The 21,595-nt window shown below is 36.9% G+C and overlaps 5 protein-coding genes across 9 annotated transcripts; 1 reads left to right on the top strand and 4 right to left on the bottom strand.

Annotated features, from left to right (window-relative positions):
• Positions 1 to 2,689: 2,689 nt before the first annotated feature.
• Positions 2,690 to 5,259, bottom strand: LOC104757587 (UV-B-induced protein At3g17800, chloroplastic). 2 transcript variants are annotated; one of them, XM_010480335.3, is made up of 3 exons: positions 4,847 to 5,259; positions 4,321 to 4,610; positions 2,690 to 3,631 (listed from the first exon to the last, which is right to left on the bottom strand). In XM_010480335.3, the coding sequence occupies exons 1-3, from the start codon at positions 4,955 to 4,957 to the stop codon at positions 2,809 to 2,811; spliced, it is 1,224 nt and encodes a 407-aa protein (XP_010478637.1). In that variant the 5' UTR covers positions 4,958 to 5,259; the 3' UTR covers positions 2,690 to 2,808. The 2 variants fall into 2 exon arrangements, with proteins under 2 accessions (XP_010478637.1, XP_087351684.1); XM_087495558.1 differs by having other exon boundaries at positions 4,321 to 4,746; positions 4,847 to 5,109.
• A 215-nt stretch (positions 5,260 to 5,474) lies between these two features.
• LOC104757586 (bZIP transcription factor 68) lies at positions 5,475 to 8,614 on the bottom strand. 3 transcript variants are annotated; one of them, XM_010480332.3, is made up of 13 exons: positions 8,413 to 8,614; positions 7,955 to 8,106; positions 7,819 to 7,875; positions 7,656 to 7,730; positions 7,273 to 7,362; positions 7,124 to 7,183; positions 6,873 to 7,042; positions 6,690 to 6,744; positions 6,568 to 6,598; positions 6,231 to 6,463; positions 6,077 to 6,154; positions 5,864 to 5,989; positions 5,475 to 5,790 (listed from the first exon to the last, which is right to left on the bottom strand). In XM_010480332.3, exons 2-13 carry the CDS (start codon positions 8,057 to 8,059, stop codon positions 5,698 to 5,700), a joined length of 1,173 nt encoding a protein of 390 aa, XP_010478634.1. In that variant the 5' UTR covers positions 8,060 to 8,106; positions 8,413 to 8,614; the 3' UTR covers positions 5,475 to 5,697. The 3 variants fall into 3 exon arrangements, with proteins under 3 accessions (XP_010478634.1, XP_010478633.1, XP_010478636.1); XM_010480331.3 differs by having other exon boundaries at positions 7,955 to 8,137; positions 8,413 to 8,610; XM_010480334.3 differs by having other exon boundaries at positions 7,955 to 8,103; positions 8,413 to 8,592.
• Positions 8,615 to 11,201: 2,587 nt separating this feature from the next.
• On the top strand, positions 11,202 to 14,354 carry LOC104757585 (protein IWS1 homolog 1). Its single transcript, XM_010480330.3, has 11 exons — positions 11,202 to 11,376; positions 11,649 to 12,105; positions 12,214 to 12,333; positions 12,411 to 12,631; positions 12,718 to 12,847; positions 12,933 to 12,995; positions 13,085 to 13,162; positions 13,245 to 13,336; positions 13,433 to 13,489; positions 13,587 to 13,758; positions 13,946 to 14,354. Exons 1-11 carry the CDS (start codon positions 11,357 to 11,359, stop codon positions 14,042 to 14,044), a joined length of 1,509 nt encoding a protein of 502 aa, XP_010478632.1. The 5' UTR covers positions 11,202 to 11,356; the 3' UTR covers positions 14,045 to 14,354.
• A 94-nt stretch (positions 14,355 to 14,448) lies between these two features.
• Positions 14,449 to 16,908, bottom strand: LOC104757583 (uncharacterized). Of its 2 annotated transcripts, XM_087495557.1 has the most exons (4): positions 16,260 to 16,401; positions 15,896 to 16,113; positions 15,458 to 15,819; positions 14,449 to 14,983 (listed from the first exon to the last, which is right to left on the bottom strand). In XM_087495557.1, the coding sequence occupies exons 3-4, from the start codon at positions 15,802 to 15,804 to the stop codon at positions 14,536 to 14,538; spliced, it is 795 nt and encodes a 264-aa protein (XP_087351683.1). In that variant the 5' UTR covers positions 15,805 to 15,819; positions 15,896 to 16,113; positions 16,260 to 16,401; the 3' UTR covers positions 14,449 to 14,535. The 2 variants fall into 2 exon arrangements, with proteins under 2 accessions (XP_087351683.1, XP_019095054.1); XM_019239509.2 differs by having other exon boundaries at positions 15,896 to 16,908.
• Positions 16,909 to 17,043: 135 nt separating this feature from the next.
• Positions 17,044 to 20,742, bottom strand: LOC109130209 (uncharacterized). The gene is made up of 2 exons (XM_019239508.2): positions 18,081 to 20,742; positions 17,044 to 17,999 (listed from the first exon to the last, which is right to left on the bottom strand). The coding sequence occupies exons 1-2, from the start codon at positions 20,104 to 20,106 to the stop codon at positions 17,221 to 17,223; spliced, it is 2,805 nt and encodes a 934-aa protein (XP_019095053.2). The 5' UTR covers positions 20,107 to 20,742; the 3' UTR covers positions 17,044 to 17,220.
• Between the last annotated feature and the right edge of the window lie 853 nt (positions 20,743 to 21,595).

The raw sequence follows: 21,595 nt of genomic DNA, 5'->3' as shown, positions 1-21,595 counted from the left end.
TAATCGATCGATCAGACTAATCCACTCACAACACTAATAAAAGATAAAATAATCCTCAGTTGGTCGACAGAAATATTAACATATTTATATGTCCGAAGAGGGCCTCTATATGTAAGAGTGTAGCTGCCGTCACAAAAGAATAGAAGTAAAAGTGTGTATTTAGTTGATTTGGTTTACCAACCTCTCGAACCTCTCTATGCATGCATCTGGTCTGGTCATCAACTTATATATACAAAGTAAAGTAATTAGAGGACCAAACTATTTAATCACGGACTTGTTATTCTAATATTGTCTAATATAAAAACTCATAAATTTGTGATATTATATTATATATGATAGAAGCCGTGAATTATTCAAGTAGAAGAACAAATTAACATATATAACAACGAAATCATTATTAACTGAACAAAGTTTCGTCGTATTATCTTTTAATTAATCTCAGATTAGTGGATAATTAGCAGGTGAATCATAAGGTGGATCTTTGTTAAGTAACCACTACCTGTTTTGTTTTTTTTTTTTGCTTCTCTAGAATGTACACACAGTTGATCATTTTCTAAAACCTCTCTATGCATGCATCTGGTCTGGTCATCAACTTATATATACAAAGTAAAGTAATTAGAGGACCAAACTATTTAATCACGGACTTGTTATTCTAATATTGTCTAATATAAAAACTCATAAATTTGTGATATTATATTATATATGATAGAAGCCGTGAATTATTCAAGTAGAAGAACAAATTAACATATATAACAACGAAATCATTATTAACTGAACAAAGTTTCGTCGTATTATCTTTTAATTAATCTCAGATTAGTGGATAATTAGCAGGTGAATCATAAGGTGGATCTTTGTTAAGTAACCACTACCTGTTTTGTTTTTTTTTTTTGCTTCTCTAGAATGTACACACAGTTGATCATTTTCTAAAACCTGTATGTATTTGCATTATACAACTAAGTTATCCGATTATTTCTTATATATATATATATATATCAAAGGCACATATATTCTTACTAATATATTTGTCTAGAGAATATATTCGTTTGTCAACTAATAATATATAGAATTTGGAGGTTGAATTAAATCTCCATAGTACATAATACATATTACTAAGGAAGCAATCTTTCGTTTTTTTTCTTTTTGCCTTTTTCTCTTTTCTTTGAGAGACAGAGAGTGATTCCATTACCATCTGTACACACAATCACTACTGGCCCGCAGTGTGTTCAATTGTCTGCTAGCTTCTGCACTCGGCTAACAAATAAAGATAAATGTTACACATATATGTTTTCTTGTTTTATTTTGACATTATCCATTGGAATCTTCTTATAGATATATATCGTACACATTTTTTTTTTTGCTTTTTATAAGCTAACTTATCAATCAATTTAAATAAAAAAACTTATTCTTCCGGACACTGGACACGGGACACATATGAAAGCATTACGTGGTTTTCGATGGTTTATGTCATTAGTTCAAGAGGACTTATTCTTCCGGACACATAAAGGCATTATGTGGTTTTCGATAGTTTAAGTCATTAGTCCAAGAGGATTGAAACCTTAGGTACGTCTAAATTCATGAAGAACATACTATTGGTTTATCATTTAGAAAAAAAATGAAGATTACAAATATAATTGTATTTCAAAACAAACCAATGTACATGTATAACATTTAATTATTTATACAGAAACGGGTCAAATAGGGAAATTACCAAAAACAAGGTTCAGCAATCATCAACCAATTAGAGAAGAATGTGAAAGTCTTTGAGGTATTGAATAAGGTAGACAGACTCAACTGCATCATCTTCTAGAGAGGGTTGACCTTATACAAGAGCATTGCACGTGGATGCCATCATTACTAACGAAATCGTTTATTTAGCATCTCCACTATAATTACCCTTATTGCTGTTATTTTAAGCTGATAACTAATAATTGCATAATCTGTGTTTCAGGTTTTATAGCTCTGTGTAGTCTTATAGAAGCCAATGAGGATTTAGGGGATAACAATGTCTTGATATATATATATATATATGGGCTAAATGAGAAAATGTTATTTGAATTGTTAATAATTTTGTAAGTTAATGTGTACACATAAATCGATTTTAAAGATGCCTTAAAATTGAAGTTAGGAACATTATTTATTCGAAGATGCTTATTATATACTAATATGTATAACTCACTAGGGTCTTGATCCATATTTAGTACAAACACAATCCACATTACAATAATTGAGGATGTTCTTCTCTAACAAAATTATTGGAAATTGATATTTAACCAATAATAATAATGGGGTTAACTTACAAACACACAAGATATGACTAATGACTCAATTGGTTAGGAGAACTGCATATGGTAGGGTATGTCATGTAATCATCTCCCATACTTATCTGTATGGATAATGATAATGTTTTTGTAGATTAATTATTATGCAAGTTTTGTGCGCTTGTGGTACCGTGTCCCCAAGTGGAGATATACTAATGTAATGATGTTTCATTACAAAAAAAAGTTTCATTTACTTAAATCGTAAAAACGTATATAAATGTGATTTGAAACCTGAAGTGGTGTATAAATTTCCAGAATTTAAGCTTATAAAAATGAGAAATTTTCTTACCTTCTATTTATGTAATTCAATTTTTGGGTCAGAAGAAGATTTAAAATTGAGCTAATATATATGCTTGATTTTAAATCTAAGGTTTTGAAATGTAGTTTATTCAATTTAACAAATATGAGTCGTTAACAATTTTCCCATGACACATTAACATTTACATTCATTCACTACTTTCAAAAAGTACAATGTCAAGGAGGACTAAACTCAAGCCTTGAGGAAATGGTATTTGGATTCAACGTAGCTCTCTGAATCCCATAAGAAAGACCCAAAAGCCACAGCTTCCAAAACCAACATCGCAAGTCCAGAGACACTCAAAGACAGAACCTCGTCGTTAGAAGTATCAAGCTTACCGTCCTCGAGTATCCTTATGTCCGGTCGCCCAAAGAGCGCTTGCGTCTGCTTCTCTATCAAAGTCATGGCTTCTTTAGAACGTATCGTGGCATATCTCTGAAGCGTATCTGAGTCCAAATACGTGACGTATGATCTCAACCCATAAGACGATGACTCGTCTTCATTTCTTTGTATCGCGTATTCATCAGAATCATATTCCTCTGGTTGGATCCTGATCAAGGAATTCGGGTCCCATAACGGGTAAGGAGGCGAGGGCTCTTCGAAACGTTCCCTGGTTTTCTCAGGCCGTTTTGGAAGTGTGTTCATGGTTCTCTCGAGCTGGTATCTTTGGTCTACTCTTCTGAGGAAATAGCCATACATGGCGGAAGCAGCGTAGAGTTTTCCGAGTTTGATTTTGCTTATCTGAACTATAGAGCTTAAAGGACCAACCGCTGTTCGGTCTCCAAGAACTGAAGACAAGTGACTCTGTATCATCTCGAATGCATCCGCAGAGTGAATGATTTCGAGCTTCTCTTCTTGGTTTGGCCATAAGTCTATCCGTCCCGCAGGGTCTGAAGTTGGTTTAATCTGAGGAATCATAGAGATACCTTTTTCCACAAACCTTTGTACCACTAAACAGTAAATGATCTCCGCCAAAGTTTTACGTCTGTCCTTGTCCCTAACTTCAGATATTCTCCTGCAAATCAAGCACGCAACAACACCTTCTTGTAAGAGAAAGAAACAATCTGAACTTTCTCATTACTAGTGAATGTAATAAAATGGAGCCTACACGTATAGACTTAACCACTACAAAATCGGTTTTCTCTACTTAAAAAGCAGCAAAAGAGAGTTATTGCCAAATCTCAACAACTGTTTACTAATCATTATTGTGATTTATGGATAGAAGCTGGTGAAGATATCTCACTGATGACTTAAAGAGAGAATGTTTTTCGGTAACATATAAGAGAACAAAACAATCCGAAACCGTTGATACTAGTGATCAAAATAGAATGGAGCCTATATGAAGACTCAACCAGCAGAGGATCTAAGCATAAGGTTCTGTAAGCATTGCAATTAAGAAACATATTCCCACATTTTCAGTAAGTTGTATGTATCGAACGAAACAGAATGAAGCAAACACGTAGACTCCACCAATACGGTATCTAACCCTAAGGTTCTGTGCCAAAACCCTAAAGCATTGCAAGACACTTATATTCGCAAAACATCAATGAGCTGTATCATTAGTGGTGAACAAAATAGAATGGAGCCACCAATACAGGATCTAAGCCCTAAGGTTCTATACTAAAAGCAGTGCAAGAGGCTTATTCCCAAAGTGTGAATCCAATGTTGTCACAATGATAATGTTGTAAGCAAAAGAAGACTTACTTAGAGAGAACATCTTGTGATGAAGAAGACGAATCGGCTTTAAGAGTCTCGTTCTCAGCGGCGAATTTCTCGAGCTGCTCATCGACTGTAACGGGGAAAAGATGAGGATGAGTTCTAAGAATCTGTTCCAAAAGCTGTCCCACAGGAGATTCAAGCTCAACAGGAGCAAGCGGAGCAAAGTTCTCATTAGAGTCTTCTTCTTCTTCTCCTAAAGCTCTCACAGTCACACCTCTTCCTCGACCATTCTCTGTGGTAGTTCCAAGCTTCGGAATACAAACCGAATGGCATCTCTGTAATTTAACACAACGAAAGCAAAAAAAAAAAAAAACAAAACAAGAAGTGGAATTAAGATTTACACATTAAATCCCAAGAGACTGAGTGGTTTGGTTCATCACTCATCATCTTCAAATCGAGTCTATAGTTAACCTAACCTCGTAAAGATTTGAAGTAGTGAATCATTCAAATTCCGGGAAAGTGATTTCCTCAAATCCGGGAAACGAGAGAGTAATATAATAATAATATTTACCTGAGGGAGAAGGGATGGAGAAGAAGAAGGAGAGAGGAACTTGGAGGAGAGTGAGTGGTGACAGTGGTTGAAGCAGAGCCTGCCATGGCCGCTGCTGCCGATGGCTTGCATTTTTTTTCTCTTTTTTTTTGTTTCGTTTTTTTATTTGATTTTCTTTTTCCGAGAAACGTATCCCAAAAGATTGTGAGAGAGAGAGAGAGAGAGAGAGAGAGAGAGAGACTACGAACGAAATAAATTGTGGCTCATGTTGCAGAAGACTCGTCAAAAACAAAAAAAAAAAACAAAAATAATAATATACGGATATAAATAATTAAATGAATTACGTAAATAGTGTTTAAAAAGAAAAATATAAGACAACTTTATTTTGTATAAATATCTAAAAACAATCTAGAAATGAAAATAAGAACAATTCTAACATTTTTTAGATACCATACAGGCATACATAGTACATACACTTGACCAAATAAAAATTTATGAAAATAGCCTAAAAATTGTAATTAGAAAAATTTGGATTATTGACTGATTTAACATTTCTACAAACAACTGGTTTTCTAAAGATGAACATTTGCGTTTGCGTTTATCTAATGAGACCCAACCGCAATCGCGCTATACACAATGCTTAGTCCGGTTTTTCGAGACAAAACAAAAGTGGAAAATCTTTACGTAAAAATATACACAATTTGTTAACGAAGAGACTATTTTTATTCCTGCTTCCTCCTACTTGAACGCACCAACAAAAAGCTTAAACACTACAAAAGGAGCCACACCAAATCTGGTTCCTAAAATTACATAGATCTGTTAGCTGCTGTTCTTCAGTCAGGCTGAGTTGTTGAATGCAACTACAGAGTGGTCTACGCAACATCCTGACGTGCGCTTCTCTGTGGTTCTTGCTCGTTCTTGTTCAACTCTCCTCCTTCCAGTGACGGGACTGACGAAAACTTACTCTGCAAGAACGGGTTATGAAATCAAACATCAACTTTTGAAATCTATGTTCAAGCAAATTGTTGTAATTCTTACCTTGAGAGAGCTATTTTCAGCAACAAGCTCTTCATATTGGCTTTTAAGCTTGTTGATTTCTGCTCTAAGACTTGAGTTTTCTCCATTCAAAACCTCTGCTCGTTGTGCTAGCTCATCACATTCCGCCTTAACACACACAGAAAAGGTTGTGATCATTCATACTCGATAGGCATGACGCTAGAGCGGCTTCAAGAAATATGTTTTATGATATACCTGTTTACGCAACCTCGATCTACGAGCAGACTCCCTATTGGATTGCTTCCGTCTCTGTCGCTTAAGCTCTCTCTCATCCTGAATATTCACAAAACAATCAAACAAGCTACTTGAATAAAACCGTAAAGGAGAAGTAAGAAGAGGAGACACTTACACAAACTTGTAACCACGGTTGTGATTGGGAACCATCTACTACAACTCCTGCAACTGCTGCAGGAACATTCCCATGACCGCTCCAATAATCCATTCCGATATTTAGATTTGTTGGCGGGCCTGGAACACCTGTAGCCGACACTGGCATGATCGCGACGGTCTGGCTCACAGGTAGATTACTTCCATTACGTGGTGGACCATGAGCAGAACCACCACTCTCTGAAGCTGTTTCACCTTGAATAACGAAATAAGAAAGAGCAATATCTATATAAGCAGATTCTAATATTTTAGGTCATAACATGTTACGAGATGGGAATTAAAAAGTTATATTAGCTAACCATCCTTCCCGTTGTGTCTAGAGCCAGAGTCCTACAAAAATCAATACCATGATCATATTCATAAACGCTCCTTAATATGAAAATCCAACGTTATTCATTGGACTGCTTGAATAGAAACTTACATTTTGTGAATTTGCATCACTTCCGTCACTTGATCCATCAGAAGCACTTTCAGCACTGTTAAACCAATGAACAAATCAGACAATTTTAACAAATCCATTCAATAACATGATCATTGCTAGCAATCATAAGTATTCAGTATGCCAACACGATTTCGATTTTCATACAAATGTGAAGTCACATGCCTTTTAGAACAAGCTCCATTAGCTGATGCTCCTGAGTTTTTTCCAGCTTCACTGTTCTTTCCTATTATCATATTCAAACTCCCCAAGCTTCCTTTTGATCTTTTGATTGGCAATTTTTCCTTCCCATCAGATGGTTTACCATCACCCTCGATACCACTTCCAGTATTACCCTGAATCGAAAACATTCCTCAAACAAGATCCCATCTGACCCAGACTCTAATGAAAAAAAAAAGATAAAAGGAAAAACTCACAGAAGCTTCAGTCATTCCATTAGGAGAAGGCATTGCATAAGGACTATATGGATAAGACCCCTGTTGCAGCCAATGAACATGTTAACAGAAACTACAAAAACATTCACTATTTTGAGTACATAACCGAAGATCCAAAAGTGTAACAGTACCGGAGGTAATGAAGGATGTGCGTACATGCCACCTGGAGGATACATCGCAACATACGGATGAGGCGGTGTTCCATAAGGAGGCATCATATGCTACAAAAAGAAAATAACAATGCATCATATGCTACAAAAAAAAATAACAATTCCTTGAATTGATGCTACATACATTAATCAGCACAGTTGCTATGGAGAACCTATATATGTTCGAAACAACTAATCTTGATTAAATCTACTGATCTACAAAAGTGATTAAGATAATAATCCCAAGTATGCAAATATCAATAGCAAAAGTTCTGTGATTCGTCAAGTAATCCCCTGAAGCTCCAAAGAATGCTTAAAACCATCTAAAATCAACCGGATTAGGTGGGGAAAACAATTAGATTTACCTGAACACCCCACATATAAGGGTGAGGTTGAGGACTTGATGCTACGTAACCATGAGGCGGCATAGGAGAATAAGCCTGTTCAACAAGAGAAACATGAGCCACATAACACCTAAATCTAAATGCAACAAAGAAACAAGAACAACAAAGGAATCTCGTATTAGACCTGGAAACCAGACCAATCTTGAGTAGCCATTCCAGCACTCACAGCAGAAGAAGGTTCCTACAAACAAAAAAACATCAAAGCCTTAAAACTAGCAGAAACACTTAGCTATACCAAATTTACACAGCAATTTTCAAACCTGTGAAATAGCAGCAGCGGCAGCAGGAGCAGAAGAAGAAGACGAAGGTGGTGGAGTCTTAGGATCTTTCTCTTTACCCGATTTCTCCATCTCGCTGCTACCCATTAACCCTTGATCACATTCACCAACTTCTAACCAACCAGTGAACGCTTCTTCACACAAAACCAGAACAAGTTCTCAAACCTAACAAATTAGATTGTCACACAGTTGGGTAACTAAAACATTGAACCAATACAGTTCCTAAGCAATTCAACTGATAATCCCAGAAGCTAAAAAGGTCACATTTTTATCTCATGATTCCAAAAAAAGAGCCTAACTTTTAAACTTTAACAATGCTGGAGGAACCAAAATAAGAGACGATAACACAAAATCTAAAAGAACTACACCCCCAAAATCTAGAGTCTGAATTTAGAATCTATTCAAGCGTAATTGAAACTAGACACAGGTGGAAACTTTACCTGAAGATCTGCAATTTTTGATCAATCTGAGCAAAACCCAGATATGTGAAATGAAGCAAAAAAAGATTTGATTTTGCAGAAATTGGTAGTGAGATTTGAGAGAATCAAAAGAGAGAATGTTAAAGAGTTTTTTTGGTGATTGGTCGTGTCGTGTTTTCTGACGGGGAAGAGGAGGAGGAAGCTGCGTGGGCTTGACAGGGAATATACTATTTTCTATTTTTAAGTAAACCCAAATCTTTATCTTATTTATGAAATTAACCCTGTAAATCGCTGAACAACATTTTTTTTTTGTTATCAAAAAATATTCTTGCAGTAATAGTATAACCTTACTACAGTCTACAGTGGAGAGAAGGAACAAAAAGAATTTGCAAAATACAACTTTGAATCACTTAGAATGTGCTATCATGTACTGATCTAAGAAGTGTTTTTTTTTTTTTGTTGGAAATTTTCAAAAATAGCACCAAAATAAGTTTTTTAAACAAATTTAGCATAACATTTCTAAAATTCCAAAAATAACACCAATTAATCTTTCAAAATTAAATCCTAAATTCAAAATACTAAACCCTACTCCTCAAAACTATCCCTTAAATGTGAAATTGAGAACCCAAACCTACAAAAAAAAATTCTAAAAATTAATTTTAAATATTTTTAATGTGTTAAATAGTGTTATTTTTGGAAATTTATTGAATGAGTGTTATAGTTGTCCATAAAACTTGTTTTAATGCTATTTTAGGATATTTCTCTTTTTTTTTTTCAAATCAGAACAACTTGGGACGTCAAAGTCTTCATCTCCTCCTTATATCTGCTGATTTGTTTTGAACCGTACGTCTCGAGGATCCTGCAATATTCAAAGAAGAGAGACGAATGATCTCCTTCAAGTCCAACTCTACTGATCTGATTACCTCCGGCCAGATTATTACAGGGACTTCCTCCTATCACCAAGTCAAACCCTCCATACTCGTCCATAATTCGCTCAATCGTATGGTTGTCTAGCTTTGTAACATCACTGAACAACATTTTTGTAACCACATTTTATATCATTTGTAAAAGTTAAAACTTAACAAGTAGAGGCTTTAACCTCTTCAAGATAAAAATGTATGATGAAAGTTCCTAGATTTGTTAGGATCTGATCGACGACCTATTTCTTATCAGAAATATTGTATCGTATCAAAATCACTCATAAATGTTTGACAAAAAAAAAATCAAAATCACTCATAAATATGACCTCGACTCTGATATCATAACGAAAACAAAGACTTCGTGAACACTAATCTATATAAACAAAATTCTTATTTTAAATACATTTTTACTAGCCTTGGGCATTCGGTTAATTTGGGTTATTCGGTTCGATTTTTTATTTTTTTGAATTGACGCGAACAAAAAGTTCGGTTTTGGTCGTTGGATACTCAGAATTTTTGGTTTGCTTACATGCCATAAAAAAAATTCTGAACTGAACCGATTATCAATTCCAAAATAGAGTTAAAATGTTATCAGTCCAGCGCATCTTTAAATGGGAATGCTTATGTTTTTTACTGATGCAATGGAAGTAATGGAAGGGTATGATTGTTTACTCTCTTTGATATTACAAGAGAGAAATTAATTTGGAGAGCTTCTTTCTTTACCGTTTTCACATGATTTTGGACAGATGGGAAGACTATCTTTTGTTAAAGAAGAGAAACTCGCGGCATTATATCAGGGATCATATGCATATAAGATATAGATATGCATGACAACTATGATTAAGCCCAAAGCGGTGTTGTGGAGAAAATTCTTACCTGTTAATATGGAACCAAAAATGCTCTTATATCCTCTCTCTAGCTATACGACCAGCATCCTCAGTTATATAGCCTCCAATGCACCAACTTAAGAGGGTAAGCTATTACAAACACGATTCATATCAACAAAATTTGTTTAGTGTGTCTCATGGTCGTTCCTAACATTGTTTCGTGGACCTCCAGAGATCATGGAAAATAAAGACACACATGCATGAGGGACCAAGATTTGAACACTAGCAATAAATTGAAGATAACTTAACAAACCTATTTATTTGCTTCTTTTTTATACATTTCCAAACAATTTTCTTTTCATTTTTCGCTATAATATGATTATATGAAGATAAAATATTGACTCAACCTTATATGATATATGAAATTCTAAACTAATAAAACTATATCATATATATACACATTTTTCATTATTTGGTTGAACTCCAAAGGATCAGGTCGATGCATTTATTGGACTGTCTGACTCTATTCTAGTATAGTAGGACTATGTTTTGGAAGAGGGTGTTCAATATTGCATTCGTAAAGATCTTTAGATGTTGATGATTTCAATATTGCATAATTTGCATTCCTAAGAGAAACAATTATGAAGACTCTTAACAGTCCCTAAGTTCTTTTTAGTGAAGCCCGTGAAAGCATATATATATATAATGGAAGATATTACTTTTCAAATTCGTTATCATCAATCTTAGGACAGGCATCATGCTTCGAGAGAAGCATATAGCCCCCTCAACGATCGATATCGGTTTTTCCGATTTAGAACAAACATTTAACAATTTATGTTAAGTATATATTATCAACGTCCCCAAATTTGGTTTTGAAGACGACACCATTAACATTTACTAAGACTAATGAAGAGTATTTTGTAGTCGGTTTAAACGACAAGTAATTTTGATGTTTTTGTCTCTTTTTGACTAAGGAGAGTTGACTTTGTTAACAGTTGACACTACCAAGTCAATACTATTTAATGCTTACTGAGAGAATTGATGACGTGGCGAGATCTAAACTGTTGAATTATTCTTCAATCGAGACCGTCGAATTATCTCAATAGAAACGATCCCAATTCTTTTCTTCCTTCCTCCTCTCTCCCTCTCACGACACAACTCGAAAGATCAAAGTTCGTGAATAATCTCTGTTGAATCATTTCTAGAAGCTGAGATTAAATGGGTTTCGAGGATGATCCGTAAGTTCTTCTTTCTCTTCAATTCGAATTTTTTAGCTTTGTTTTGCAGATTAAAAATCTCAGCTTCATCCCCCTTCGATTGAATCTAGGGTTACCGAAATCAATCTCTTCGTCTTCGATATTTTCTAATTTCTATTTCGATCTGATTGGATAAGAGTGTTTTGTTTCATGGGCAAACGAAAAGTTTCATTTTTTTTAATCCTTCTGTGTTTCAGATTCATCCGCTTTTTTTTTTAGGGTTGAATTGATTGTTTTGCATTTTTTTTCCCCAGGTACCGTGATGTTGATGGAGAGCCAATAGTGGACTTTGATGACATTGGAAACGATCGTGAGCCATCTACAGAGCCACTTCAGGACTTTGATGAAGACTTGGCTGATGATATGGGAGATTGGGATGTTGATGGGACACAAACGCATGGTTATGATAACGATAAAGTAGCCAAGCCGAGGAAGAGGTTGGTGAAGAAATCGTCTAGTGAACGTACTATCGATGTTCCTGAATTGATTGATGAGGAGGTGGATGATGTGGAGTTCGATGAGTTCATGGAAGGAAGAGGAGGAGGTGGTGGTACTGATTATGATGATAAGGTTGGTAGGAAGAGGAAGAAGGAGAAAGAACGAAGTAGTAGTGGCAGTGGGAAGGAGAAAAGGCATAAGTTCCCAAACCGTGGCGAGAGGAAGTCAGATGAGATTGATGAGATGTGGAAATCTATTGCCCATAACCCAGAGGTGCACCACTTTGGCTATACTTCTTGAGTTTGCATTAACCATTGGTGAATGAATGAGACGGGAGTTTGTTTTTTTTCATCTTATAAAAGTGTTTCGTTTGTGTTATAGAATGATGAAGAAGGTGTTAGGACTATGGATGACGATAATTTCATTGACGATACTGGTTTGGATCCTTCTGAGAGGTATGGAGGTGACGCTGGAGACCGTTCTCCAACCCATTATCCTCAGGTATGACTAGGGTCTTGAATTATAATCTCTGGGCTTTTTGTTTGATGATACATAATATTTTTGTTACGAAAAAACAGGCAGAGGAGGGTGAGGACGATGATGAGGTAAATAACCTTTTCAAAATGGGGAAGAAAAAGAAAAAGACTGAAAGAAATCCTGCTGAAGTCGCGCTCTTGGTTGAGAATGTGATGGCTGAGCTTGAGCTCACTGCCGAGGAAGATGCAGAACTTAATAGACAGGGGAAGCCTGCTATCAACAAGCTTAAGAAACTATCGCTTCTTACCGATGTACTTGGAAAGTAAGTTGCAAAATTACTACTGTTATCCTATCCACTCTCTTCCTAACAGTCTGTTTTGTAATAACGCATAATCGTTCTTTATCCAGGAAGCAGCTTCAAACAGAATTCCTGGACCATGGTGTTTTAACTCTGTTGAAGAATTGGCTTGAGCCTCTTCCAGATGGAAGCTTGCCAAATATAAACATCCGTGCAGCTATTCTAAGAGTTCTTACTGATGTAGGCTCCTGTTTCCCTGTAAAGAGATTTTGCGTGATTTGACCCTTTCTAGCTCCTTTATTTATCCCTGACTTTTGTCTTGCAGTTTCCGATTGACTTGGATCAGTTCGATAGAAGGGAGCAATTGAAAAAGAGTGGTCTTGGAAAGGTTAGGATACGTTTACCTGATACAAATTGACAAATCGGTATGTAGGAATTTATATACACAGGAACTTAAATTTGTTCTTGCTTTGGCAGGTCATTATGTTCTTATCCAAGTCCGAAGAGGAAACTAATTCCAACAGACGACTGGCTAAGGATTTGGTTGATAAATGGGTAAACATCTTTTTTCAATAGCTCCAACCGCTTGAATTGAATTCCAACCATTTGCTTACTATATATATACTTGATGTTGCAGTCTCGTCCGATTTTCAATAAGAGTACTAGGTTTGAGGACATGAGAAATCTCGATGAAGATAGAGTTCCCTATAGAAGGCCACCAGTGAAGAAGTATATCCCGAAACCTTGAGTTATATTCGATTTCACTCGCTTTCACATTTCATATACTGATTCATAGCTTCTCTTGTTCTACTGTGGTTCACATAGACCTACCAACAAAGCAACAATGGAGTCCAGAGATGGTGACTTCGACTTGGAAATTCGGTATGCAAAACAACTCTTCTGAATTTTTGGATATATGAACTTCTAAAAGATATGTTTTAAGTTTAACACTACTCATTGTTTGTTGAAAAATATTTAGGGAACGTAAATCTGGTCTGACTTCGGGTCAGAGTTCAAGGGGAGACAGGCAAATGACGATGAGGCCGGAAGCAACCCCATTGGACTTTTTGATCCGTCCTCAATCCAAGATTGACCCGGATGAGATCAGAGCCCGTGCGAAACAGGTTTCGCAGGACCAGCGTCGGGTCAAGGTAAAAATACTTTTATCTGTTATCTATGGCAGACGAAACACCATATAGTTTAAGTACATAGTTGGTCTGGATAACATTTAGACTTGGGATCTGTATACAACCAAAATCCTTGTTGTCATAGTATATAAACAAAAACCTTTAGCTGCTCTTTTATACCCTTGAGCTCGCTCTTTTGTGTTAATTGCAGATGAACAAGAAACTTCAACAGCTAAAAGGAACAAAGAAGAAGAGGTTGCAAGCCACGAAGGTGAGCGTGGAAGGTCGGGGTATGATCAAGTACCTGTAGAGAGGTTGCAACCAGGCCGGACCATCGAGCCACAATGGAACTGGCTTTTCTATCTTGTTATCTTCCAAGTTTGCCTGGATCAGTGTTTAAAGGTCTTCGAGGCGAAGTCAAAAACTTGAAGGCATTGGGGTTTATACGTATTTGTGCTCTTCTATATATGGTTTGCTTGGAGCTCTAATGTAATGGGAAGTGAAAACACCTTTGTTCGACACTTTCTTCTTTGTGAGCAGAAAAAAAGATATTCGTATATTTTGATAATGAATTATCAGTCCGTTTCACAATAAAGTTACGAGTTTATATTTTCTTTAAATCAATGAGCCTCTTCCTATTTACTTTTCGAGCTTTGAACACTAAATAACCCAAAATTGGCTTGTTTGTTATTTGCAGACACAAATGCAGCCAAAAAAAAAAGAAGTCACTTTTTTTATATCTTTCTGAAACTCTGTAACAATGAAAAGAACAAAATTTCTAATTACTAGTTGCTAAGTCTCTCATCTACTCACTCCATATTTTGAAGCTGCAAAAACATATGAACCCACAACGCAGGCAAGAACAGCAAGAACCAAAGAGAAGAGCTGAAAATTAGCTAGAAACTCTCCAGAGACTTCAGAGTCGACTGATCTGCAAACTACAGAGTTTTGTTTTAAACTGCAACCGTCAGGCATCATAGGGCCATAGAGAGTGAAAGCTGTCTGATAAAACCAGAGGCCTTGAAGAGTCATTGCAATGCCATTGCATAGATCTACTGGGAAGCTCGTAGGGCATATTGCTCCTGCGATTGAGGAGATGACACAGAGACCGATGAGAAAGACAAGGAGGAGATGATAATAACCTTCAAGACCTTTGTGACTTGTGGAGTGGAAGAAGAAGAGAAGACATTCTGCCGTAAAAGCTGTTGCAGCAACTAGACACAGAGCTTCTTGTGGCAGAGGAAGTAACCTATGACAAATATGAAAGCTTCACAGTGAATATATCTCTATCCATTTCAATATTTACTAAAAACAACTTTTGAGCTCTCAAAATCACCAAAGGTCTACCCCAAATTCAAAGCTAATATACAAATCTTGATGATCTATCGATAACTGAATCATTTCATGAATGATCAAGATCCATCTTTGGGATTGTTTTTATCAAAACCAAGTCAAGAACCACTAATAAACCACTTCTGAATTCTCAAAATCAACAAGGATCCAACCTAACTCCACAGAAATATACCAATCTTGAATCTATCAATAACCGAATCATTTTATTAAACAATCTTGATCCATTTCTAGGATTGTTTTTCATCCAAAATTTAAGTCACGAATCATTGAAACCCCAACTTTTGACTTTTCAAATCACAATAGTTCCAACCCTATAACTAATTTAACTAACATTACCATAACTGGTATCAACAAAACAATCATTTGATACCTTGTTTTCTCGGAGAGCAAAGCGATAAATCCGAGCATGAAGAACATGAGAAGCATCCCAGAGTGCTCGAAATCATTCATGTGGGAAGGATTCAGAACACCATTAACAAAGAACTTGAGATGAGTTGAGTAGAAAAACTCGATGCACAAGTCAATGAATGAGCCAATTGTAACAACGTAAAGCTCCAAGTACTTGATCCTATCGTTAAAACCAGGAACAGGGTGCCAAACTCGAACCCGAAATGAACTAGGATTCGATATGAACCGAACAACTGAGCTCCAAATGTGCCATACTCCAACCACTAAGAACAATGTACCAGGCAAAGCATGACCCTTGAAAGATCCCATCTGTCTTTCAGATTCCTGATCAAGAGAAAAGCAATAAGAACAAGTTCAAGCTACAGATTCTAAAACTCATAATCCGAAGAGAGGAGTATACCCCTGTAAGAAAATTGCAGATCAGATTCCTCCTTCTTCTCTTATGGGTTTTGATCAAAGATAAAACCAACTCTTCAACAAAGTCGTCGATGAAAACGAGAGAGAGAGAGAGAGAGAGAAGAAACAGATTCGGTCAAAGTAGCTAGAAAGTCGAAACTTCACTCAAATTTTAATTTCCGTGGAAGACTAAAAGATTGGTTGTTCTCAACGTGAAGGAAACTAAGAAAAGAACAAAACCCAGAGAATAAAAATGGAAACTTTAGATCAGAAGAACATAAAAATCTTAACTTTTTTCCACAGAAAGTAATGATTTGGATCAACCTGGACAGAAACAAAAATTCTCAAAAGAGGGTTAAAAATGAAACCTTTTTGGGGTTTGAGGAGAGTAATAATAGCTCAATGATAGAGAAAGATTTATACTAATAAAACTCATCTCTCTCTCGCACATGTCATATGCGTTTGATGAGAGAGCATTTTTTAGAATCTGATCTCCTCCTCATCAAAGATAATGTTTCTTCTCTTTTTTCATTTGGTCCATAAACTAATCACATTTAGTTTTTCTTACCAAATAAAAAGCAAAAGATCTCTTTACTAAATCTCAAGTTTGACTAATACTAATACATCTCTTTTACACCTTACCAAGTTATACCTGTCACAATTTGACGAAGTGCTTTGGAAAAAAAAAAGAAAAAAATAATAGTTTTCCGATGTGTATTTCCAAGTCGGAAATTCCGACGTATTCTCCGGCAAATGTATGGAGCTGGATCTGATAGCCAACGCTTTGGATCCGTTGAGTCTTCAGTGGAGGATATGTCCTATGTTTGACTCTAACCATTTTGGTTTCTTGTTCTTGATTTGGCCACCGGATTCGTAAGAACAAGAGGAGATTCTGAATTGACTCGATTATCCGATTTTTGATTCTCAAAATCTGAAGATATATATCTGTAAAATCTCCTCTTGTTCTTGAAGAAAAAGCCTAAACAACAAGAAGTCTGAAGAAAGCTTCAAGAACACATCTGACAAGTCAAAAAGTGGAGCGAACACTGTTACTGATCATTATTACTGCAAGCCTTTTGTGACATGTTTGTTCTTTTGTTGATGCACTGTACAAATTGTTAGCCCCATATTAGTTGACAGGAACGAAAGATAAAACTCGAAAATGTCGTTGTTTTGCAGTGTTTATATTATTATATTGTGTTTGTGTGTGCACAAAAAAAAAAAGATTATATTGTGTATATCCCTTTTGGGTAGCTTTTGGATCTCATTTCAAACTATTTGTATTGACTGAGTTGGAACCAACACAACTCGACTGTAGAGAATGAGGATCTATGATTCATCATTATCCTGTATGTTCAATGCATATTTAATCGACTGAAGATCATGTAGAACATCATGGACCCCTTTGCTTAGATTCTCGAACTGTTGCTTTGGTATCTGATATGTCACTATACCATCTTCGCCAACTTGCTCCTGCACAGTCACCATCTCTTCCAGTAACATGTTAGCCTTGCTGATATCGAGTTGAGTTTTTCTCGGTGATTCTTGATTGGAAACTGTGATGTTTGTGTCAGTATTTCTCTTCGCAGCAGAATTGTCTCCAGATGATGAATTATCACACGAGTTGACATTCTCTGAGGGTCTTGGTGGCTTCTTTCTCGTTGAAGAAGGAGAACCGGAAACAGATGGGGACGTGGTCTTTTCTTTTGAAACCCGGGCGTGTGTGGGATTGTTGTTACCACGCGAACTGAAAGCTTCAGGTGATCTTGGTTGCTTCATCCTCGTTGAAGAAAAAGATCCAGATAAAGGAGATGACCTGTACGGTTCTTTTGAAACTCGCGGGCTTGGGGGATTTGTGTGACCACGCGAGTTAACAGCTTCAGGAGATCTTGGTGACTTCCTCTTTAAATGAGAACCATGGAAATTTGATGACGTGTTCGATTCTTTTGAAACTCGTGAGCTTGTGGAATTGTGGTGCGTTCTGTAGTTCTCTCGCATTGGAGGAAGAGGAACAGACGATGTATGTCTTGGATCCCGAGGAGAAGAGCTCGATCGTTTGGCTAAGTCTGCTACCCGGGGTAACATCCTTGGTTTTTTGACAGGAGAACCTGTTATAAAAAATGCAAGACGTCAACCCAGAAACAAGGGAAACAACAGTGAGACATGAACATGAGAGCATATCATTTTACCGTTTGGCTTTGGCGACAACGTATGTGCCTCGGATGGAGATCTCCCAGGAGAGCTAGGAAGCTGAAACGTGACATGACCCTGACTCCTTGTTCCCCCCGAGCCCCTGAGAGCTCCCTTAAGATCCTTAACATCATCCGCTGCTCTTCCTGAGCTTCTATCAGGACTCTTTGTTGATCTAGGTGATGATCTCTGAACCGATTTAGGCTTATCAGAGTTCCCATCAGGGCTCTTGGTCGATCGAGCTGATGATGTCTGAACACATTCAGGCTTATCAGAACTTCTATCCGGGCTCTTTTTCGGTCTAGGTGATGATCTCTGAACCCATTCAGGCTTCTTTAAAGGATGCTTAGCTGCTTGCTCTGAACCTGTGAGACTCCCTGCATAGCTACTACTGTCATGGCTCCGACCATCTGCTCTACTCACCTCGATCCTTGATCCAGTAACAGAAGTCTCTATTTTTGTCTCCGTTTCCCTCTTCTTTACAACTTCTTGACCTTTTCCCTCAGCTTTTGTTTTCCACTTCCCTGGGGAAAGAGATATTGCCTTTGTTTCGGTTGTTACAGCACTTGTCGTAGTCACTTGTTTCTGCTTTGGATGTGAAGCCCAAATTTTCTTGGCCTCAATCTGCAACTCCGCAACAGAAGGCTTCCACCACCGAACGTACCGAACCGATACATCAGCCTCATGGAGTCGGGCAGGAAAGTACAACATTCCATCAGCAATCGGACGGATATAATCTTTCCAGGCCAATTCCGGCGTCTCACTTCTAGCTGGAACTACGCCGGGAACATCCTGATCATAACCAAACTGCAATGCCACACGGTGAGGATGATAAAGTTCAACGCAATCTAAACCAACCAGTTTAGCGAACCTCAAGCACCGACCAAAGGCTACAACAGTCTCATCAGATTTTACACGAACCCAACAGTCATCTTCCACATAAAACTTTGGGAACTTGAAGTTATTCACAGGCTTTGTGTATGGACGATAGTCAAAACTCTCTTTGGCCGAGTCCAAAACGGCTCTGATATCCTCAGGGTAGCCGTACACATCCTGACCGGCACCATGATAATGCCAGCGCGCTATCCGTGGTTCACCAGGCTTTAACTGACTTGGCTGGCCTGGTGGCTGCAACGACATGAATCTCTCTAAAGCCCAAACCTGCACAAACTGAAACGGAGACTTCACCACCAATGTCTCTCTCTCACTACAACCATTGAGATGCACTTTCAAAACACCGAGATCCCGGTAAATCGTAGCTAAAACAGCCGGAGCCAAACACAACCTAACTCCCTGAGCAAGCTGAATGGCAGCCGGAAACAACTTGTCTCTCAACACATCACCTGAACTAGGGAAAACGAAACGCGCGAGCCACGAAACCATAAACGCCTCATGCTCAATATCACTCCCTGAGTTCATCATGTCTTTCATCCAAGAGCTAACACTACATCTCTTCTCCAAATTCGCCTCGATCCCACGCTTAGCCGCCTTCATCTTCTCCTCCACTTCCTTCATACCTCCTCGTTTAACCGGAGCCAAAGCATTGTTCCCAGTAACAGAGAAACCACCAAGAACAATCATATCCTCCAACGTCACCGTCGCTTCGCCCCAAGGGAACATAAACGTGTTCGTCTTAACACACCATTTCTCAATCAACGCCATAACCAAATCATCATGCCTCTTAATCTGATACCTAGACGACAATATCGCCTCGTAAACTCCAGATTTCTTCCACACCGTCTCGTGTAACTCAGCCATCGAATTCACCCACTCGATCCAGTTCAACGACGGAGATCCCCAACCCGAAAACGAGACCTTCGCCTCCAGATCAAACCCGTCGGGTCTATACACGAACGCATCGAGAGGGAGTTCGAAGATACTGTCGAAAATAGACGTCGTCGTGTAGTTTAAAAACCTCGCCGTCCGTAAAATTTCGAATTTCTCGCCGTCGGGACACATCAAAGCTTCTCTGACTTGAACAATTTGTTCATCCTCTTGATCTGAAGATCCTCGAGACTCATCCATTTATCTAGGGTTTTTTTTTTTTTTTTTTTTTTTTGGGGTTTCGATTTTAGTATCTTCGTAGTCAAAGAGAACAAAATTCACAAAGGGGAAAGGGTTAGAGACACAAAATCTTCGTCTCCGCCGAGTCTATTGCCGGGGATTCTTCGAATTTTCCGGCGGAATTAACCGGCACGTCGACCTCAGAAAAATTTCCCGCTTTAACAGCAGAGACGAAAAGAAGGAAAAAAAAAACAGAAAGTTTTAAGAAAGAAATAAAAACACAAATAAAAAAATTTAAAATCTATTTATAAGAAAGACAGCTTCGCCGTAGAGATGTTGTATTGTATATAATCACACAACGGCTCTAAATTTACAGAGTTTTTTTTTTTGATCTAACGGCGGCTGAGGAGCTTTGCTTTAATGGCAGGATGTATACTGCAATTGGTGTGAAATTGTATCTTCTTCCTTTTTTTGGGTCAATTACAGAAGTTTTATCAAGAAAATTATTATTGTTACAGCTATGAGCTGACTTGAAAAGAACATGAAAAAAAGTAGTTTGCGGATAATAGTAATCGAATAGCAAAACCAACTTTGAGATTGGAAAAAAAAAAAAAAAAAAAAAACATTGATGAGAGAAAGGAATTACAAAAGTTACTTAGAAAAAAAAAATGTTAGTCTACATGTATATGTTAAGTATGTGTCCATGTACAAACTACAAAGTAGTCATAGAAGGAAAAAAAAATTAAAAAACTAACATTCACTTCATCTATAGTATTTTTATCGGAAAATCGGTAATTTCATAACTAAGTTAAGAGATATGTTGAATTTCTATCATTACTTTAGCATTGAGCAAATTTATATATTAAGTTCAATAAAATTTAAATTTAATATCTCAACTAGTAAAATGGTATTAAAACATACACAAGCCGTAACGGTATTAAGAAACCAATAACGGCTGCTTACGTGGAGACCACATAAGAAATAACTAGGTAGAGGATCTGCGCCTCGCGCAGTATCATGTTTATATAAATCATATTTTATTTTTAATTTTTATTTAATTTATTTGATGTATACTCATATTATTATTAACTTTGAATAAGTTTGGTTGGTGGAAATGATGGGAATGGATGAACGTTTCTATAGGGGTACTATTTTCAATCTTAGATTAGGTTTTGCTAATCTGATTTTTGGCGAAATGTGATTTAGCAAATCAAGGATTTTGGTTTATGTTATTATATTATTCACTTTTTAATGTAATCAAGGATTAAGTTTGCTATATATAACTGATTTTCCTGTTTGGAGTAGATTTCTTTTATTTATATTTTATGTCATATATTTATTTGGCAAGTTAGTCAAGGATATGTCAAGTTAAAATTGTAATTGCTAATTTTTAAACATGATATGCGGGTTGATTTGCATCTAAAATCAAGGAAACATAGAACCGAAAAAGTTATCTTTCATTATTGAAAAAACATTAATAACATCGTAATTAAAATTAGAAGATTGTTTT

The sequence above is a fragment of the Camelina sativa genome, chromosome 17, assembly GCF_030686135.1.
Source record: "Camelina sativa cultivar CO46 ecotype springtype chromosome 17, ASM3068613v1".
Taxonomy (NCBI): Eukaryota; Viridiplantae; Streptophyta; class Magnoliopsida; order Brassicales; family Brassicaceae; genus Camelina; species Camelina sativa.
This window is presented reverse-complemented; position numbering and strand designations above follow the sequence as displayed.

Coding starts and splice junctions, on each gene's coding strand:
- LOC104757587 (XM_010480335.3), bottom strand. CDS start 4,957: ATGCAAGCCATCGGCAGCAGCGGCCATGGCAGGCTCTGCTTCAACCAC. Junction 4,611..4,846: donor CTCCATCCCTTCTCCCTCAG/GTAAATATTATT, acceptor GTTAAATTACAG/AGATGCCATTCGGTTTGTAT. Junction 3,632..4,320: donor TCACAAGATGTTCTCTCTAA/GTAAGTCTTCTT, acceptor CTTGATTTGCAG/GAGAATATCTGAAGTTAGGG.
- LOC104757586 (XM_010480332.3), bottom strand. CDS start 8,059: ATGGGTAGCAGCGAGATGGAGAAATCGGGTAAAGAGAAAGATCCTAAG. Junction 7,363..7,655: donor CTTATATGTGGGGTGTTCAG/GTAAATCTAATT, acceptor TTCTTTTTGTAG/CATATGATGCCTCCTTATGG. Junction 6,745..6,872: donor AATGGAGCTTGTTCTAAAAG/GCATGTGACTTC, acceptor TTGGTTTAACAG/TGCTGAAAGTGCTTCTGATG.
- LOC104757585 (XM_010480330.3), top strand. CDS start 11,357: ATGGGTTTCGAGGATGATCC. Junction 13,337..13,432: donor AGAAGGCCACCAGTGAAGAA/GTATATCCCGAA, acceptor TGGTTCACATAG/ACCTACCAACAAAGCAACAA. Junction 13,490..13,586: donor GACTTCGACTTGGAAATTCG/GTATGCAAAACA, acceptor AAAAATATTTAG/GGAACGTAAATCTGGTCTGA.
- LOC104757583 (XM_019239509.2), bottom strand. CDS start 15,804: ATGGGATCTTTCAAGGGTCATGCTTTGCCTGGTACATTGTTCTTAGTG. Junction 14,984..15,457: donor TTGCTCTCCGAGAAAACAAG/GTATCAAATGAT, acceptor TATTTGTCATAG/GTTACTTCCTCTGCCACAAG.
- LOC109130209 (XM_019239508.2), bottom strand. CDS start 20,106: ATGGATGAGTCTCGAGGATCTTCAGATCAAGAGGATGAACAAATTGTT. Junction 18,000..18,080: donor GTTGTCGCCAAAGCCAAACG/GTAAAATGATAT, acceptor TTTTTATAACAG/GTTCTCCTGTCAAAAAACCA.